At 50.3% G+C, this 20,710-nt stretch overlaps 1 protein-coding gene across 1 annotated transcript; it reads left to right on the forward strand.

The window, feature by feature from the left end:
* The first annotated feature begins 3,574 nt into the window (after positions 1-3,574).
* On the forward strand, positions 3,575-19,627 carry AMBP (alpha-1-microglobulin/bikunin precursor). The gene is made up of 10 exons (XM_066256439.1): positions 3,575-3,794; positions 5,040-5,182; positions 7,306-7,382; positions 8,258-8,374; positions 8,826-8,927; positions 9,702-9,748; positions 16,459-16,540; positions 17,542-17,709; positions 18,037-18,210; positions 19,458-19,627. Exons 1-10 carry the CDS (start codon positions 3,681-3,683, stop codon positions 19,487-19,489), a joined length of 1,056 nt encoding a protein of 351 aa, XP_066112536.1. The 5' UTR covers positions 3,575-3,680; the 3' UTR covers positions 19,490-19,627.
* The last annotated feature ends 1,083 nt before the right edge of the window (positions 19,628-20,710 follow it).

The following is a 20,710-nucleotide window of genomic DNA, read 5'->3' on the forward strand; positions in this document are numbered from 1 at the left end:
CCTGACCACTGCCAGCCGTGCATCTTTGCATCCTGAGTTAATTTTTAAAAACCAGCTCAAAGTCTAGTGGGCCTTGGCAGCATTTTTACCTCTGTTTGTGCTGGTTAATAATCTCGAGAGACAGCAAACATCCCTGGGGGCAGAAGAAATCAATATCCTGGCTGGGCCTCTGGCCTCTCCCCTCCCCCAGGATAGGCCGAGAACCTGAATAAGCAGCCCGCCCTGTCCCGCATTCTTCTTCACTCCGTGTGCCTTGGGCTTCCCATGAGCCAGTGGGGTTGACAGTCCTGATAAGGCAGACCCACCGTGCAGATCAGAGGAGCCATCGTGGTCTGCTGGAGGCAACCACAATAGGGCGCCCTGTTTCAATGATTAATGGCTCACTGTTTTTTCGTTCTTGTACCAGGCTTGGTTTCTCCAAAGACAGACACGCCCTGAGTCTATCACACAGGGAAGACAGTGTCACACACATTAGCAGACAGAACAGGGGCTGTCATTGCCCAGATGAGGAAAGTGGGCTTCAGAGAGGGAAAGGCACCCCAAAGTCACACAGCACAGGAAGCCAGGGCTTCCGGCTCCCGCTTCTCCACACTCCTCTTCAGCCAGACCGCCTCCTTACCTCCACCAGCACCCAAGCCTTAGAAGACTTTGTGAACACAGGGTAGACAACTGCCCCCGAAAGACAAGCCAACACAACTGCTTTGATTAAATTTGTAACATGACTTTGAGCTTCCTGGCAGCCAAAGCAAAAAGAGACACCCTCAGGAGCCAAGCTGTTTTTGTTGGAGCAGAGAAAGCACATTCATTTAAGATGACTAGAGAAACCCTGTTTCGGATACTGTGAATGACAAAGTGTTGGGTGGCTCTACCAGAAGGGACACGATGCACCCTTTGTTGGTGCCCCTATGTGTGTATGTGTGTGTGTGGGGTCTAGATTCTCACAAGAACAGGCGTCCCACTTAAAGAACCATCTGTCTGAAGGGGTCATTCCCAGCTGTGCAGAAGGGAGGCTGCTGTGTGTATGGAATATTCCATGCCAAGTTCAAGACAGCAGCTCTGACCCCAGAAGAAGAGCACTTCACACAGGGAACCTGCAGGGTCCCTGGCGAGAGTGCGAGCTTTGGAGACAAATAGACCTAGGGTTTACAGTTTTTTCCATTCAAATTTTAAATTTTTAATAAATACTGTATTCTTTCCTAAGGCTGCCATTAACAAAATGCCACAGATCAGGGCAGGGGGTGGTGGGTGGGGGCTCAACACAGCAGAAAGCTATTCTCTCCCAGTTCTGGTTAGAAGTCTGACCCCAAGTTGTCAGCAGGGCCCTGTCTGTCCTGAAGAGTCTAGGGAAGAATCCTCCCCTCTTGCTAGCGTCTGGTGGCGGCCAGCAGCGCTCGGCCTTGACTGTCATTGCCTCCGTCGTCACGTGACCATCTTCTCTGCGTGTCTCTTCGTGTCTCTGTCTAAAGTTCCCTCCCCCTGCTCTTAGAAAAACACCAGTCATTGGATTTAGGGTCCACCCTCATCCAGGATGACCTCCCCTTAATTAATTACCTCTGCAAATAAGGTCACGTTCTGCGTTTCCGGGTGCACATGAATCTGGGGCAGGGGTCCCCAAACTACGGCCCGCGGGCCACATGCGGCCCCCTGCGGCCATTTATCTGGCCCCCACCGCACTTCCGGAAGGGGCACCTCTTTCATTGGTGGTCAGTGAGAGGAGCATAGTTCCCATTGAAATACTGGTCAGTTTGTTGATTTAAATTTACTTGTTCTTTATTTTAAATATTGTATTTGTTCCCGTTTTGTTTTTTTACTTTAAAATAAGATATGTGCAGTGTGCATAGGGATTTGTTCATAGTTTTTTTTATAGCTCGGCCCTCCAATGGTCTGAGGGACAGTGAACTGGCCCCCTGTGTAAAAAGTTTGGGGACCCCTGATCTGGGGGATGCTATTCAACCCACTACAAGCATAGGCAGCTATGACTATGTGCTGGGCACTGTCCTCACGCTTCACAGCATTAACTCCTCTAGTCCTCAGGGCAGTGCTATGCCCCTGGAACCATTATTATCTCCATTTCTAGATGATAAAACCATGAGGCACAGAGAGGCAAAGTCACTTGCTCAAGGCCACACAGCAGGTGAGTCCATGCTCGCAACCATCAAATGCTGCCCCTCCCAGCAACGCCACTCACCAGCTGTGAGACCCTGAGCAAGTCACTTGCCTCCTGGAGACTCAAATTCTGTGTCTGTGGGGGAAATAACCCCTAGTTTACGGGGTGGTCGTTGGGATTGGCTGTCATCCCCAGGAAGTGTTAGATGCTGGAACAGAGCAGGCACTCAGGGAACGGAAGCTGTTATCTTCATCATCATCATCATCATCATTGTTGGGCAGATAAAATGTATTATGCTCACTTTGTTAAAGAGGCCATTGCCCAGGTGATATTAATGTGTGTTGGGGTGGGCTAAAGGCAGGGAGAATCCTTGTAGCCTGGGGCTTGGTTTTGGGATTAAGCCTTTCCTACCCTTTTTGATGTAGGGCGGTACAATCCAATCATGCCTCAGAGAAGTGACTTTGTATTAGAGACTTCCCTGTTTTGTATATTGGATTAAGAGTTTGGATTGCTACACTATAAAATGGGGACGAAGTGGGAGCTTGGGTTCTTGGTTCCTGAGACTAGAATTAGAAGTGAGAGCAGAGGAGAGCAGAGAAAGGCCACGTGGAGGAGGCCAGGAGAAGCAGCCAAGATGGTGGAGTGCTGAGTGAGATGCCAGTTTGTGTAGAGTTTGTATCTGGGATAAGGAAAGGAGATGGGGAACAGAGGTGAATAAGTCTGGTGAGCTAGAAACCTTTGATTCTAGGAAACTCGGATAAGTCAGTAGCTTTGTGAGCACTGAATGTGACTGGGTTTTGGAGCCCAGTGTGTATTTTTATTTGCCCGCCGGGTGCAAAGCTAGAATTAAAGACTATGGCCCACCAGTTTTTGGCTCCGCTGTTTCTTTGCCGACTGTCCGAATCCAATGCGAACCTGCATGGGCTGGCCTGCTGTGATGGTGGCCCTGGCCGTGGCTTCTGGCTTTACAATCATCATCATCATCATCGCCATCGTCATCATTGTTATTCTACTGTGATTGCTGGGGCTACAGGAAACCAGAGGAGAGAGAAGGAATGAAGGGGACGGGATATAGACTTCCCTGTGGTCCCTGATAAGTCACTTGCTCTCCCTGGGCCTCAGTTTTCCTGTGTGAGAAACGGACTCTATGAGGCTCCCCCTCCTAACTCATGGGAGTGTGAAGTCGAGATGGAATGACCCAGCAGGAAAGGTCAGGGCTACCAGTGTCTTCTATCACATGCCCCTGTGACATGTGGGGGGCCTCTGGGAAAGCGTTTCTGGGGGTGAGCCCAACCGGGGCTGCATCCGGGCCCTGTTGTGTTTGGCCAATGTTTCCTCTAAAACAGACACCCCAGCCTCTTTGGACCACTGACAAGAGCCAGGGCCCTCCAAGGGATCGATCGGACCCGGCCTTGGGGCCCTGATTGGTCCTGGCTGAGCAAGGGCAAACAGCAGGCTCACTCACGAGCCACACGCCCCCTCCCCAGCCTCAGTTTGCAGCTGCCTCAGGCAGGAGCTCCTCTGTCCCGGGACTGAGCCCGTGAGTGACCCCCTGGGTAGTGGAGCCAGAGCCATGGGGAGTCTCGGGGCCCTGCTTCTGCTGACCGCCTGCCTGGCGGTGAGGGCCAACCCTGTGCCGACAGTGCCCGACGACATCCAAGTGCAGGAGAACTTCGACCTCTCTCGGGTAAGGCTGGCCTCTCTGGGGGTGACAGCCGTGTCCGAGCAGCTGGGCCTTGCTGGGGGGGGGCGCGTCGTACCTCCCTTGGGGTCTCATTCTCCCCATCTGGAACTCCAGGGCTGGGTCCCCAAAAGTTTTTCCTGCTCAAACAGTCTGGGATTTGTTAAAACGACAACTCTGCACCTGCTATTCTGTGGGACTTTTTTTTGACATCCTGAGTTGAATGCCCTCACATTTAAACCTGTCCTCTCAGGTTCCAAGGGGAAACTGTGCTTCGATTAGAACCTACCCCGGAGAAGGCTTTGTGCTGACTGCTGCCCCGAAAGCCCCCATAATGCCTCGCTTTTCAGGCCTCTTCCCACCTACCCCACCCCAGCCCTCACCCTTTAACCACTCACCATATCCCACAGCATGTGAGCCTGCCCTGGGTCCTCTGCCCTCACAGGCCTGGGGTGGCCCAGGGCAGGCATGTGGGCTGTGGGGAGAAGAGAAGCAGGTCAAGGATCGGGGCTGGTGGGAATTAGAGGCCTGGGCAGGCGCTGTGGGCAGGGAGCCCTGGGGCTCTCCAGGCCCAGCTCTGCCGATCACTGGCTGACCTGGAACAGGACCTTGTCTACCCAGGGCTCAGCCTCCACATGAGTAGGAGGGCCTCTTAGACCCCCCAGCTATGGCATCGTGTGGATTTTATTTACTTTTAGGAACAAGGAAGTGTCGTGGGTGGAGGGGTGTGAGGAGCAGGGCCCGAAGGTGGTCTGGGATGGAGAAGAGCCGGAGATCTCAGTGGCCCTCTGCAGGGACGTGAGGGTCTCCCAACTCTCTGGAGTGCAGTCAGGAGAAAGAGGGTGCAGGCTTGTCCTGCATCAGCTCAAGGGAAGGAGCCACCTTCTAACCTGGAGCCCGGGCTGGGCTGCTTGCAACCTGTCCCCTGAGTCCTGCTCTTGAAGTACCAGGTTTTGGACCGCACCCAAGTGAACAGCACAGACCTCAGATCACAATAAAGTAAGGCCTTCTGCCAGGCAGGTGGGACCCCACCTGAACATCTCCTTCTAAGCTTGGCACATGCCTGAATTCCACTGTAAACCCCCCCCCCCACACACTCCTCCCTGGAAGCCATGTGGCCTCCCATTAGCTAAAAGATGTTATCACGGAAAAGGATTAGTCCTTCAGAGGAGGGTGGAGAGCAGACACCCACCGAGTCTCCTTCGAGGTCTGAGGCAAACCCTGACCCTCAGTGTTGTGGCTGCCTCCTAGTTCTACGGGAAATGGTTCCACGTGGCCATAGGCTCCACCTGCCCGTGGCTGGTGAGGATCAAGGACAGGCTGACCATGAGCACGCTGCTGCTGAGGGAGGGCGTGACGGAGAGGCAGATCAGCACGACCAGCACCCGGTGGCGGTGAGCTTGGGGAGGGGGTGGGAGGGATGAGAGGGACCGGGGGCCACCAGGGGGTGGGAGGGATGAGAGGGACCGGGGGCCATCAGCACATCGCCCTGGCTTCAGTTACCAGCATGTCCTGGAAAATCACCTCTCCTTCCAGCCAGGCCCCGGCCTCTGAGTGAGATCCTTCTGCTCTGTGAGATCCCACCACTAGGGGTGCTTTCTAATCGTCCCCTCTGCACCTCAGGGGCAGTGCCTCCACCGCTAGGTGTATTTCTCGATCAGCTCTGACTCCTGGGCGTCCCTTAGCCCAGCATGGGCACTTCTACCCACCAGGCCCCAACCTGGACAGCTGGGCAGAAGAGGGATGGCTACACTCTTCTCGCTGCCACAGACCACTCAGTCCACAGCAAGCCCTGCCCATGCCCTTCCGAAATCCCTCCAATCTGTTCACTTCTTCTCTCCCCCACCCCCCACCCTGTTCCCCGCCACCAGCTTTGGTCCAGGTCACCTCCTTTCTCTCTTGGTTGTCCACAACAGCCGCTCTGCATTTTCCTCCACCTCTAATCTCGAACCTTCCGTTCAATCCATCCTTCACCCAGCAACCAGAAAGACCTTTCAGAACCTCAGATCTGCTGCCTGACCTGTGGTGGCGCAGTAGATAAAGCATTGACCCAAAACACTGAGGTTGTCGGTTTGAAACCCTGCACTTGCCTGGTCAACACGTGTACATATGGGAAGCAACTACTACGAGTTGATGCTTCCCACTTCTTCTCCCTCTTTCTCTCTCTCTCTAAAAAGATAAAATCTGGCCCTGGCTGGTTGGCTCAGTGGTAGAGCGTCGGCCTGGCATGCGGGGGACCCGGGTTCGATTCCCGGCCAGGGCACACAGGAGAAGCGCCCATTTGCTTTTCCACCTCCCCCTCCTTCCTCTCTGTCTCTCTCTTCCCCTCCCGCAGCCAAGGCTCCATTGGAGCAAAGATGGCCCGGGTGCTGGGGATGGCTCCTTGGCCTCTGCCCCAGGTGCTAGAGTGGCTCTGGTCGTGGCAGAGCGACGCCCCGGAGGGGCAGAGCATCGCCCCCTGGTGGGCAGAGCATCGCCCCTGGTGTGTGTGCCGGGTGGATCCCGGTTGAGCACCTGCGGGAGTCTGTCTGACTGTCTCTCCCCGTTTCCAGCTTCAGAAAAATACAAAAAAAAAAAAAAAATTAAAAAGATAAAATCTGTTTAAACCTTTCCTATAGCTCCCCTACTGTCCATGGGAATAAAATCCCACTCCTTTGATGTGGCCTTCCCTGCCCTACTCTCTCCTATGGACTCTGTGACCCACCCACTTGGACTTTCTTTCAGTTCCTGGAATCCTTCATCCCCTATCTCTTAGCCTTTGCACCATTTGGTCCTTCTACTGGGAAAACCTCAAGTTCTACGTCACTTCCTCCAGGAAGCCCTCCTTAACCCCCCACAGGCTCAGATTACATGCCTTCCTTTGTACTCTTGAAGTACCTCGTGCATCCCCCACAGGGCACACTGATTGCCTTTGCCTCTGGCTTGCCCACCTGCCCCGCTCAATTGTCAGCTCCCCAGGAAACAGGGTCTGTCTTGCCCTCCTCCATCTCCCCAGCAGGTAGCACAGGGGCTGGCACGGGGATGCTGCTCAGTAAGTAAGGTTCATTGTATCAATAATAGCTAAGCTGTGCCTCGTGCTTACTCTAAGCTCTTTACATAAATATCTCAACCGGTCCTCCCCGCCACAGTGTGAGGTAGAAACCATCATCACCACTATTTCGCAGCTCAGGGAACTGAGGCAAGAGGGACGCGGAGTGACAAATGAAGGCCTTAATCCACTGCTCTGTCTTCCCAGTTCCTCAGTATAACGGGAAGATTTGGATCAGGAAGCTGATTTTTAGTACTGGCTTTGCCAAGAGATGGCGTGGATCAGTCCCTTTTTTCTCTGTCCCTCTGTCCCCTCATATGTGAAATGGGTGTTTCCCAGAGCTAGTGTAAAGTTTAAACAAGATATTTGAAAATGTTACTTACCAATTTAAAAATAAAAAGACATTTGGGAAGGATCTGGAAGGAGAAGGGGGTGTCAGGACCATGGTCTCTACCCAGATTGACCGTCCTTCTGATTTGCTATTTCCAGGAAAGGCGTCTGTGAGGAGATCTCTGGGGATTATGAGAAAACAGACACCGATGGAAGGTTCCTCTACCGCAAATCCAGTAAGACGAGCCAAAGGAGACACCCACAGTTCTCTCCTTTGCTGAAAAAATACCTCAATGTCTTAAGCTCTCGTTCCCTTTCCCTCCGCTCTCTCTCCCCCTATAACCTTTCCTCCAATTTTTTTGAGATGTCATCTAGTCTTCCTCCAAATTTCTGCTCCTCCTCCTGCTCCTCCTCCACTTCCTTACCTCACCCGCCCCCCATGCACGGGCACATCCAGAATTAGAGCAATGGTGTGGATGTGAGGATAGCATCAAGATTTCATCAGTTTTCGTTAGACACCTGCAACCAGCTGATAGGAATTTGCTAAGCATCTAGCATGTTCAGTGTGCATAGTTCTAAGCGACAGAGGGACTTGGACATGAATTTATTCATTTATCCAGCAAATATTTATTGAATATGCCCTGTATGTCAAATAACTGCATTAGGGGTTGAATATATAAATGTTTAGGCAGGTGGATGGTTGGACAAATGAATGAGTGAAAGAATAAGGAAATGTTTGGTAGATGAATATACATGTGTGCAGCTGGCAGATAAGTGAGTTAATCAATCATTTAATAGATAAGTTGATGATTTAATGGATGGAGGAAAGAAGAAGGAAAGGAGGGAAAGAAGAAAAAGGGAGAGAGGAAAGAAACTGGATAGATTTAGGGATTGATACATGGGGAAGATGGGCGGATGGAATGATGGCGGATGAAGGGAGGATGGCTCTATGGAGGAGGAATACAGATGGGTGAATAGGTAGCCGTGTCTGTAGAAGAGATGGGTGGACAGGATGGCCGGATGGATGATGTGTGGGTGACTAGGTGAAGGATCTTAGGCTAGGAGAGCCTCTGACCACTAAGCCTTTGGTCTCTCTGCCTCTTCCACGCAGAATGGAACATCACCATCGAGCCCTACGTGGTCCATACCAACTATGATGAGTATGCCATTATTCTGACCAAGAAATTAAGCCGCCACCACGGACCCACCATTACTGCCAAGCTCTATGGTAACGACCTGGAACTAGATGAGCTCACTGGAGTTGGGAATGAGAGAAGACCCGGGTTTAGGAACAATGGAGCAGGTGGAACGGGGAGTTTTGCTTCCTCCTCCTGACAAAACTTCAGTTACAGGAAATGTGAGAACATTCACTCTGCCTGGAGGAGGTAGAGCTCCCCTTCTTCTGATTGCTAAAACTTCAGACCCAGAGAATTCCAGAGCCGGCAGGCCCTGACAGGAACCCGTGGAGAGCCCTGCGTGGGGGCTTGGGAGACCTGGGCGGGAGCTCGGGAGGGTCACGCCTTCCTTCTCTGGGGCTGATCTTTCCATAGGGTACTGAAGGGATCAGATTGGACCGCTAGTTCCAGACTTCCCCGAAGTGAAAATCACTGGGCACAGTAACCTCAGGTCCTGCCAGCCCAGCCATGTGGTCCAGGCGTCCTCTCTGCTTCCACTTGCAGGGCGGCAGCCTCAGCTTCGAGCGAGCCTGCTGGAGGAGTTCAGGGAGGTTGCCATGAGTGTGGGCATCCCTGAGGACGCCATCTTCACACTGGCCGACAGAGGTAAATGGTACCCCCACCCCACCTCACATTTCTGTCCCCTCCTCATCCTTCACGACCCCCCGAAAACACCTTCCTAGCCCCTGCGTCTCTCTGGCAACCCTCCGAGATAAGCAGAGCTACAGTCCTTCCTTACAGGGAAGGCGGCCGGGGCCCTGGACTTGCTCCATGTCAGGCAGCGTGTACCTGGCACAGCCTGGACGAGAACCAATTCAGGGTTACCCTACCGCTACGTGTCTAAGTGAGCGGCCGTCCAGAATCCATAGGTACCTCTCAGGAGGTGATAGAGCGTTAAGGTTAAGAGCGTGGCCTCCAGAGTTAGAGCACCTATCTTCCAGAGCCTCATTTTCCTCATCTGTAAAATGAGGATAATAATGTCTCCCTTTTAAATTGCTGTAAGAAGTCAATGAGATAAAGCCATGATATACAGTAGAGCCGTGCCTGGTGTCTAGTAAGTGCTCATCAAACCTTAGCCGTGGCCGTTGTGATGGTGCTGATGAAATGCCGGTGGTGGGGTGGAGTCGACGCCGCGTGGAGATGATGCAGGTGGTGATGACGGCGCAGCCGCCAGCCTGAAGCTTTTCTGATGAATGATTTTCAGCCAGCCATGCAGGTGGGGCCATTCACAAAGTGGGCTAATGCGCAAGACAGTTCCCAGTGCGACACCCACCTGGCATATCGTCAGCACTGAGAAAGAAGCAAAGCCCTCTCCGGTCTAGGATGATGCCCCCAGTTGTGGTCCTCTTATTCACCTCTGTCGCCTATCCTCTGACCTAGGAGAGTGTGTCCCAGGGGAACAGGAACCAGTGACCACTTCACCCCCAGTGAGTACCTTTCTCCTCTACTCTGTCCCCTCCCCACCCCCTTGATTTCTGCTGCCCTTGCTTAGGGCCTGCTGGTGGTGGGTGGGCTCGCACGTAGAGAGGAGCTGAGGGAAGGCAGCGGGGGCAGGGGTGTGGGGTGGGGGTGGAGGGATGGGTTTTGATGTCAGTCCCACCTGGGCTCAGCCTTGGTTCTGCCTTTTAGGCTAGTTGCTGCTTCCTCTGGACCTCACTTTTCCCGCATATGAAGTGGTGTAGTTACTTTCCAGGAGCTAGAATATAGTGACATGTTAGAATAGCTCTTAGCATAGTGCCTAAAAACAGTAAAGTATTTAACAATGGAATAACAATACTCAATAAATGAAAATAAAACGAATTAATCTTTCTTTTTTTTGAGTTTTTTTTTGTTGTTTATTTTTTACAGAGACAGAAAGAGAGTCAGAGAGGGATAGATAGGGACAGACAGACAGGAACGAAGGGAAATGAGAAGCATCAATCATCAGTTTTTTGTTGCAACACCTTAGTTCATTGACTGCTCTCTCATATGTGCCTTGACCGTGGGCCTTCAGCAGACCAAGTGACCTTGGGTCCAAGCTGGTGAGCTTTGCTCAAACCAGATGAGCCCATGCTCAAGCTGGCGACCTTGGGGTCTCAAACCTGAGTCCTCTGAATCCCAGTCCAATGCTCTACCCACTGCGCCACCGCCTGGTCAGGCAAATTGCTCTTTCTAAAGACAGCAAAGCTGAGAGCAGCCAGCCTACCTAACCGTAGGGTGGAACTCCCATGCTACCTTTTGATATTTTGGGATTTATTCCTCTTCTGTTTTATCTTCCTACTTTTTGCTGAATTGATTAAGCTGTATTCATTCTTTTATTCCTGATTACTTGAAAATTACATATCCTAATTTATTCTGCTGATTATGTATATGTGTGTATAAATATATATCTTTAGAAACGTGTTCTTGAAAATTGAAAACAAAACAAGAAAGCAAAAGACAATGTCCTTATTTCTGCTTAGAATTAAATTAACATTATTTGCTTATATATATATATTTTTTTTTTTTTTTTACAGGGACAGAGAGAGAGAGAGAGTCACAGAGAGGGATAGACAGGGACAGACAGACAGGAATGGAGAGAGATGAGAAGCATCAATCATCAGTTTTTCGTTGCGACACTTTAGTTGTTCATTGATTGCTTTCTCATATGTGCCTTGACCGCGGGCTTTCAGCAGACCGAGTAACCCCTTGCTCGAGCCAGCGATCTTGGGTCCAAGCTGGTGAGCTTTTGCTCAAACCAAGTGAACCCATGCTCAAGCTGGTGACCTCAGGGTCTCGAACTTGGGTCCTTTGCATCCCAGTCCGAAGCTCTATCCACTGTGCCACTGCCTGGTCAGGTGCTTCTACATTTTTTGATAAAAATTACATTGATTTTATAAAACTAACATATGCTCATTATAAAGAATTAAAATAATGCAGAAAGGTATTAACAAAAGTTTGTTTTTTTAATTCCACCACCCCAAAACAATCTCATTCCAGGAATCTAGACATGCATGCATGTGGGGAGAAAGACAGCAGAAAGATTGAACAATGCACAGATTTTGATATACTCTTATTAACTAGAGTTGTATCAAAGATGCTACTGCTAATTTTTAAAAGCTTTAAATGTTTTATTTGGATTTTCAAAAAATGAAGGGACTTCTTGAACCTCAAGTAGATATTTCTTCACCACAAGGGATTAATTTCTTTTTTTTTAAACATTAGAAGACATTATTTATTTATTTTTATTTTATTTATTTATTTATTTATTTATTTATTTATTTATTTTACAGAGACAGAGTCAGAGAGAGGGACAGACAGGAACGAAGAGAGATGAGAAGCATCAATCATCAGTTTTTTGTTGCGACATCTTAGTTGTTCATTGATTGCTTTCTCATATGTGCCTTCAGCAGACCGAGTAACCCCTTGCTCAAGCCAGTGACCTTGGGTCCAAGCTGGTGAGCTTTGCTCAAACCAGATGAGCCCACGCTCAAGCTGGTGACCTTGGGGTCTCGAACCTGGGTTCTCTGCACCTCAGTTCGATGCTCTATCCACTGTGCCATCACCTAATCCGGCAGAAGACATTATTATTTTTTTAAAGATTTTATGTATTTAGTTATTTTAGAGAGGAGAGAGAGAGAGAGAGGGAGGGAGAAGGGAGGAGGGCAAGAGCAGGAAGCATCAACTCCCATATGTGCCTTGACCAGGCAGGCCCAGGGTTTTGAACTGGTGGCCTCAGTGCTCTAGGTTGAGGCTTTATCCGCTGTGCCACCACAGGTCACACCTGGGATTGATTTCTTAAAGCTCTAAGTAAAGTCAAGGTTATGAAAAACATTAAAGAGGCTGGCATTACTGGATATACTTTTAGAGGATATCTGTTGTCTCTACGATTTGAAAGACAAATGTTGCCTGACCTGTGGTGGCGCAGTGGATAAAGGGTCGACCTGGAATGCTGAGGCTGTCGGTTTGAAACCCTGGGCTTGCCTGGTCAAGGCACATATGGGAGTTAATGCTTCCTGCTTCTCCCCTCCCCACCCCTTCTTTCTAAAATGAATAAATTAAATTTTTTTTAAAAAGATAAATGTTAGACTCTTAAACTTTGTGTCACTTCCTGTCCTCTTCTTCTTTACATTGTTCAGATTACTGAGGTCACCATAATTCCCAGGCATTTAGTAGCAGTTCTATATTTTAATGGACTCTACACTCACCCTTAGTGAGTATAACCACAGCTTCTTTGTTCCTGAGTTACTTATTTCTAGCACTCTATTAGTGCAATTTCTTTACCTAGTGGTATTTTCGAGGAGGGTTCATGAGTGTTTTAATACCTGAATTCTTCCCTGTTTGAGAATGTCTGCTCCTGTCCTTCACACCTGAGTGACAGTGGGTGTGAAAATCTTGCGTTTGTTTTCTTTCCCTCAGAAAAAGCTCTGCCTACCTTGCTCCATTGTTCTCAAGAGTTATCATTGTGGGGAGCCAGAGGCCAGCCTGGTATTTCTTCTCCTTGTAAGCACTTTGCTTCTTCTGCCCAGATGCCTGGACAGAGTTTATTCTTGAAGTCAACGTCTTAATGAGGACATGTCTTAGTGTAGAGAATTCCATATCAGAATTTCCTAGAATACAACATGCTCCAATTAGATTTCTCTGTATTTCAGAAAACTTTCTTGCATGGTATAGAAGTCATCCTCCATTCTCTTTGTTGGATTTTGCTGCCTTCAGAACACTTGTTCTTCCTCCTGGAGCATCTCTGTCTTCCACATCTCCTAGTTTCTCTCAAATTACTTTCATCTGTATTCACTGGGATTATCACCTACCTTTCTTCTATGACAGTCATTCCATTTCATTCTGCTCCTTACTATTTCTAATTTATTCACTCTGCCTGAATTTATGTTGTCTGGGTTCTCAATTTGGTTAAGCCTGGTTCTCTCCTCTCATTTTATTCTGTTATCTACCTTTTCATCTTTGAATCTTGTTTTTAATAAATGCATGTCTTTATTAAGTCATTCTATAGCTTGAGGCCATTAAGGAATTTCCTTCTCCTCCTTGAGTTATGTCTTCTGAGATAGTGCTTTAGATCAACACCTGTGGAAGGGAAGGGATGAAGGGGAGGTTGGGCAGAGGGAGAAGTAAAGCTGTGATACCGTCATAATGCCTCAGCCAACCCACTAGGGAGCTCTGGAACTAGGGGTGCCCTTGGGAGTTGTCTCATGAGAGTGCTGAGGGGTGGGACCTTAATCCCTCCATGGTGATCAGTCCGAGAAGGGAACATACCTTGAGTGAGAGGGCTTTCTTTAGCTATCTCCAACTGTGACAGACAGCTGAAGTTCACCCATGAGGTCAAGTCTAACCAGTTCACGATGGGCTCTTTCTCTAGTCAGGCTATTTATTCATTATTTCTGAAGTGTGTCTGGGTAGTTTCTAGTACACTTCTTTTTATCTTGCTCCTGCTTATTCCGTTTTAGCCAGACTTTGTTTGTTCTGATGCAGTGGGGTAAGGAAGTTTCATTTACTCCGTGGCTCTTTACCCACTAAATTTGACCCTAGTCTCCTCCCCTCCAAATTTAGTGTAAGGTCTGGGTTTTTGTATTCCATCCGCTTTCCTGAAGTCCAAGGTTGGTTAGAAAACCCTCTTTTGCTTTGTCTTCTGAAGGACTGCTAGGTGTCCTCTGTGGGCTTTATTCCTCCTGGTTGGGGCTGGCAGTGATGTCCATGTGTCCCATGGTGACACACCCTGGAGCATTAGATTGCATAGCCCCAGAACCTTCACTGAGAGGGAGTCAGCCTATTATAGTCTATTTTCTTGTTCTTCCCACTAGCCATTTTTCACTGCTCCTCTGTCAGAAGAGGAAAATGTTAGGATCCCCCTCAGTTTTCTTCTCTCAGGAATTGGCATATTAGGGAGAGTTATCAGAAATTGGATGACTTGCCAGACCATCATGTTTAGCTCCAGAGTATCTGATTCATTTCCTTGATCAACAGTTTTAGTGTTTGCTCTAAATCAGGGGTCCCCAAACTACGGCCCGCGGGCCGCATGCGGCCCCCCTGAGTCCATTTATCCGGCCCCCACCACACTTCCAGAAGAGGCACCTCTTTCATTGGTGGTCAGTGAGAGGAGCATAGTTCCCATTGAAATACTGGTCAGTTTGTTGATTTAAATTTACTTGTTCTTTATTTTAAATATTGTATTTGTTCCCATTTTGTTTTTTTACTTTAAAATAAGATATATGCAGTGTGCATAGGGATTTGTTCATAGTTTTTTTTATAGTCTGGCCCTCCAACGGTCTGAGGGACAGTGAACTGGCCCCCTGTGTAAAAAGTTTGAGGACCCCTGCTCTAAATTATGCCCCTTTTCTTGTTTGAGTAATGCTGATGAATATTTGGGGGCTGGCATTTTTTGATTCATTTCTTTTGCTAATTGTTAGGTATTGAAAGAGGGCAATTTTGAGGGACATTTCCATCTGCCGTCTCAATCCAGATCTTAACACAATCTGTATTGCCTCATCAATGTCAAGAATGAAACATCAGTAAATAACTCTCCTTGCAAAAGAGAGACATGGAGCACGCTTCCATTGCTTTCTTCCAGGCTTTTTACACCCCTCCTTTTGTGAATTCTATCTGAGATTGATGCTTATACTTTCTACCTTTTGTTCTGAGGATTACTCTTAACATGTACATTAAGTTTGTACAACCATGCTAACAACAATTTAACCTAAACTCTATATTTTTATTAGCTTTATCTTTTACCATCATTTCTTTGCTATCACATCATCCATTTTCCCTTCTCAATTGGTGGGACTATTTCCATTAGTCATTTTCTCCAGAAAGATAACACGGGCGGAGAACTACTGGATCCTTGCATGTCTGAAAATGTCTTTCTGTGTTTATATCACATGGTCAACAGATTGCATGAATGAAGAATCCCTGGTGTACAACCTTTTCCCTTTTACAACCTCAGATGTTGCTCTGTAGCTTGTCATTAAATGTCATCATTTACTCCAAGGGCCACTGGGCTCTCTGTCCTTGTCTCTAGGAAATACCTACATGGGGCTCTTCATGACTTTTGTCTCATTCCCTTTGAGCTTTTAGAATTGGACAGCTCAACTTCTTCAACTGAGAAAAGTTTTCATCTATTATTTCTATATCGATTGCTTCTCCTTTTAGAATTCCTATTAATATGAATTTATTTCTTATAATCTCTAAACTGTAGTTTATTATTATTTCTTCTGTGTGGTTAAATTCAACAGAATCTTTTCCCTTTCCAATAACTTTCTATTTCTTTTCTGTTATTCATTTCCAGAACTGTTGCCTGCTGTTATATTGCTTCAATGTCATCCTGAATTTCATTGATAGTTTTTTCTCCTGTTCCTTACTGCCATCTTGTGCTTTGTAGAGATATTTCTCCAGCTCAACCTGACTCTCTGAGCAGCTGCATTATTTAGTTTGTCCCATGAATTTTCTCTTTTCCTTCACCCTCACCAATGAAGGGCCTCCATGCGACCAGCTTGAGATGGGTTCTGGCTGACAGAGGAGTCCCTGATCACAGCTTTCACTCACATCTTCAAAGTCGAAGGTTATTATGGTTTTACTTTTGCAGATTCCAGGTCTCACTTGTGGGCAGGAAGACTACCTGGTGGCCTGCATTTCCCCACTGATCCCTTCTCAGATGGCCGTGGCAACGGGCCCTGCTCTGCAGCCTCTTCCACCACTGGAAGTGTTAGGGGCAGTTTTGGGTCCCTCCTCCTTACTCTCTAGATGGCTTTTCCATCGCAAGTAGCTTCCATTGTAAGCAGCCTTTCCTACCAACCAGTCACCGCCATACTCTGTTGTGTACAAATGCCTTCCGGTTTCTTGCAGGAGAGTACCGCCCTCCCCTGGTTCCCAGCTCCAGGGTAGATTTCTTTCCCCTTCTCACATTCTGTTGGCACTTCAGCTGGAGGTCGGATGTGAAGCACTGTTATACCTCTGAGGTTCTGATTTTTTCATTTCAGACCAGAAGTCTGTCCTGTGAAGCAAACCCATTCTGGAATTCAGAATGCTCTTGAAAAACAGGCCATCAACCAGTCTAGCGGCTGTGCTTCTGTCTACACCGATTCCTGAAACAAAGGGTTTATGCGTTCCCAGGGGCACAGGCGAGCAGTAGTGGCAAGGTCCCTGCAACGGCTCCTCTTTCTTCCTCCCCCAGAGAGCTCGGCGGGCTGTGCTGCTCCAGGAAGCGGAAGGATCGGGCGCTGGGCAGCCGCTAACGGATTTCAGAAAGAAAGAAGGTAATGCTCACTCACCTTTCACCACCTCCTGCCATAGTCTAGAGAAGAAGGACCCACAGCTAGCTCACCCTGGCTGCCCTCATGACCATGACATCTCTTTACTTTTCTGGTAGAGTCTAGGACTAGGCCCAGAAAAGCAAATCAAGCACTCTGTCCTGGGCCGGGGCTGTGAGGGGAGAGAGGGGATGAGGCATGGTCTCAGCTCCACAGCAGGCCAGTTCTCGCCCTGCCTGAGTGTCTCACTGCGTGGTATGGCCTCCTAGCCTTGGTTTCCTCATCTGTACAATGGGAGAGAAACCTGCTGAGCTGATCATCAGGGCTCTTGTGGGAGCAAGGTGGGGGAAGAATGTGAGGATGCTTTGTGAAAGTTGACAGTGTTTACTAACAACTCACTCTCTAACTCTCTCCACAAACACTGAACCCTGCTCCAACCCAGACCCTGCGCTGGGCACTGGAGCCACAGATACAAACTACTCAGGTCTTTTTGGAACTAACTTCTGGTCTAAAGTGGGAGAGGCAGGGAAGAAAGTGATGGTTCCGAAAGGGTGGGTCGGCTAACAGGCTGGGGTAGCTGAGAGGATGGAGGGGTGTGGAGATCAAGGACCTCATGGACGAAAGGCATTCATGCTGTGTCCAGGTATCCAGGTAGGGTTGTATGGAGCAATGCATTCAGGGGAGGAGAGAGCAAAGGCGTGGGTGAAGAGGTCGGGCTGGTGGCACGGGTGCTGGTAGGTCTGTGGGTTGCTGGTAACTCCCCAAGTTATGGAATGGAATGAGCATTGACTTTACAGTCCAAAAGACATGATTTTAAACCTCAGCTTTATGTGACCCTGGGCAAGCCCCTTGTACCTTGGAGTCAATTTCCTCATCTATAAAATTAGTTGGTAATCCTTCTTAGCTCAGAGATGAAAACTAAGTAAGTTGAAATATGGTATGCACCTAGCCTGGTGACAGGTACACAAGAAGCACTCAGTCCGTACTGCTGTGCTGCCCCTCCCCAGATTCCTGCCAGCTGGGCTATGCAGAAGGCCCTTGCTTGGGAATCATCAAGAGGTATTTCTATAATGGCTCGTCCATGGCGTGTGAGACTTTCCAATATGGCGGCTGCCTGGGCAATGGCAACAACTTCGTCTCCGAGAAGGAGTGTCTGCAGACCTGCCGCACTGTGGGTGAGTTCGGGCCCTCTGCCTCTACACACGCCGCGCCTCACAGTGCTGCCCTCCCCGCAGTCCTCCTGCCCATTGAACAGGTAGCTAAGGGAGCTCGTCCCAGTGGTGGAATTCCAGGGCACATTTCCTGAAGTCATGGGCACTGCCGTTTGGATACGGGTAGTTATTTCTAGGCAAGTTATTTCTTCTCATGGGCTCCGGTTTCCCAGTCCAGAAGGAAGAGACAAGGTGGTCTAGATGATCAGGGCCCCCTGGTTCCAGTCCTTTGCCTCCGGTTAGCCAGCTGGGAGGATTACTAATGCTGTGTGCCTCCCTCCCACCCCACAGCGGCCTGCAACCTCCCCATCGTCCACGGCCCCTGCAGGGGCTCCATCCAGCTCTGGGCCTTTGATGCCATCCGGGGACGGTGCATCCCCTTTACTTACGGGGGCTGTCAAGGCAACGGCAACAAGTTCTACTCGGAGAAGGAGTGCAAGGAGTACTGCGGTGCCCCCGGTGACGGTAGGAGGAGGCCCGGCGTGGTGCCCGGCAGGGCCAAAGGGCTGTTGGGGTCCAGGTGGGAGAGCCCTGGCAGGTGGCGGCCTAGAGAGCTGAGTTCTGTATTCTGTACCAGGTGACCAGCCCACCCACTCCCTGGGCCTCAGCTTCACATTTTTTTTTTTTTGTATTTTTCTGAAGCTGGAAATGGGGAGAGACAGACAGACTCCCGCATGCGCCCGACCGGGATCCACCCGGCATGCCCACCAGGGGGCGATGCTCTGCCCCTCCGGGGCGTCGTTCTGCCGCGACCAGAGCCACTCCAGCGCCTGGGGCAGAGGCCAAGGAGCCATCCCCAGCGCCCGGGCCATCTTTGCTCCAATGGAGCCTTGGCTGCGGGAGGGGAAGAGAGAGACAGAGAGGAAGGAGGGGGGTGGAGAAGCAAATGGGCGCTTCTCCTATGTGCCCTGGCCGGGAATCGAACCTGGGTCCCCCGCATGCCAGGCCGACGCTCTACCGCTGAGCCAACCGGCCAGGGCCAGCTTCACATCTTTAAAATGGGGCATAGCCCTGGGCCTTGCCCTCAGCTTGGACGGGGAACCTGGGGCGGCAGGCGCAGGGCAGTCTGTGGAGTTGGCCGAACTGGGCTGATTCTGGCACTGCCACATGTGGGCTGGCCATGCTGGGCAAGTGCCGGTCTTAGCCTCAGTTTTTTTTGTAAAACGGGACGAAGGACCTACTGCCCAGACTCCCCAGGACCTGGCCCAGTGGTGCTCAGCCCGAGGCAGCTGGTCCCACTAGCGATGGCGGTGCTGGAGGGAGAGCAAGGCGGGCACGCCTGGCTTGACTGCGCTTCCCAGAGACTGTTTCTTACACGGTGACAGCTAGACCCTCCACCAGCAAAGAGATTACAGCTCACTGTACTGTGAGAGTCGTTTCCTACGGGGGTCTGGACCCGAGGCCGCAGTATCTCCGAGACGTGCCGGTGATAGCGTAGCAGGGACCCGCGGCCAGCTCAGAGTCCTGTGCCTTCTCTCCCCACTGGGCTGCGGCACCTCAAGGAAATCCGAAGAGGCCAGCGATCAGATCCTTCTACGGAATGCACTTGGGAGTGCCAAGTCATTCAGCAAGCGGAAGTTCCTGGCCTCAGGCCCAGGCCCCAAGTCGGCCCCAGCTGCCTCTCCTCCTCCGAGAGGCCTCTGCTCCCGACTGTGCCCTCCCACGGGCCCTCGGGTGAGCCCCACACCGACTCTGAGTCTCTGTGTCCACAGGAGATGAGGAGCTTCTGCGCTTCTCCAACTGACCGATCCGAGGCCAGAGGTCCAAAGCCAGAGGACAGCAGGGAGGCTGCGGGCCAGGGTCTGTCCCAGCGCCCCACATTGGGCAGGCCGAGCTGACACCTGGGTTCAAATAAAAACCACATCACAGGCTCCTGAAAGTCCACATCCTGACTGTTCATTGTCTTCCTCGGTGGAATGGGAACACAGGAGGGGGCGACCCAGCTGGGCGGGCGGTGGTGAGTAACCTAGCCTTCCCCGGAGGTGAAAAATGTCCGTGTTGGAAACGGAACAGAACTATCTTCTGTATGTGAAACTGGCTATGCAAATTATGAAACATAAATCTCGACAGTGGCATACAATAGGACAGTGTTGTTTCCATAAAGCTAGAAAAGAGGGGGACACTCTGGGTATTGTTGCTGGGAAAGGTCGGATGGGTCACCAGCAACCCAGGGCCAGAGTAACTGTGCCCAGGCGGGTCAGTGCCTGAAATGATTCCCCTGTCCTTTGCCACATGGAACCCCCTCCAGTGTTGGCCTTTGGCCACACCGTGCGCCCAGCACCAGTAGCCAGGACCAGAAAGAAAAGCTGCGGGCTATTTCGCCACCAGGCCCTCGCCTTCCTATCTCCTGGGATCCTCATTCTGGCCGCTTGCCCTAGGAGAACGTTCACTGACCCTCACATTGTCCTTGCTGACCAGCGGGGCCCTGGACCAGAACCTGCAGCCTTCTGTCTGGCCTGGCTTCTCCCCCCTTCAGAATGGGTAGGCAGTGCAAGGGCTCAGGCACCCACCTGGCCCAAGAACACGACTCTAGGAGCCTCCAAGTCAGACACACTAAATATACAAACATGTGATTTATAAATATCTCTTGCTAGCTCCACCCAGCCAGAGTCCAGCTGGACGAGGCTGCCTACCGCTGAGGGAACAAAGCCCAGCTTTGTGTCCTGAACTGGGAGGCTGAACTGGGCAGCAGGAACCTAGCAGGGCCAGCCCCTTTCTCCACGGGGTACCCAGCGTGCTGAGGCCTGGGGGCTCGTTCAGTGAAGGCTCCTTCTCGGGCTATTAGTCCATTTGCTTAAGGGAGCCGTCAAGAAGGAAGAAGGGAGGACGTGCCACATCTCTTCTTGAGAGGATCAATCCAGAAGCAAGGATTTGGGGTGTAGAAAGATTTGCAACCCCCTTGGTCAGACCACGTACAGTCCTCCCTCCCGCCGTCTTCTCTGAAGTCCAGAGCTTGGGGAAAGAG

Source organism: Saccopteryx bilineata, chromosome 2 (assembly GCF_036850765.1).
Source record: "Saccopteryx bilineata isolate mSacBil1 chromosome 2, mSacBil1_pri_phased_curated, whole genome shotgun sequence".
In the NCBI taxonomy this organism is placed as follows: Eukaryota; Metazoa; Chordata; class Mammalia; order Chiroptera; family Emballonuridae; genus Saccopteryx; species Saccopteryx bilineata.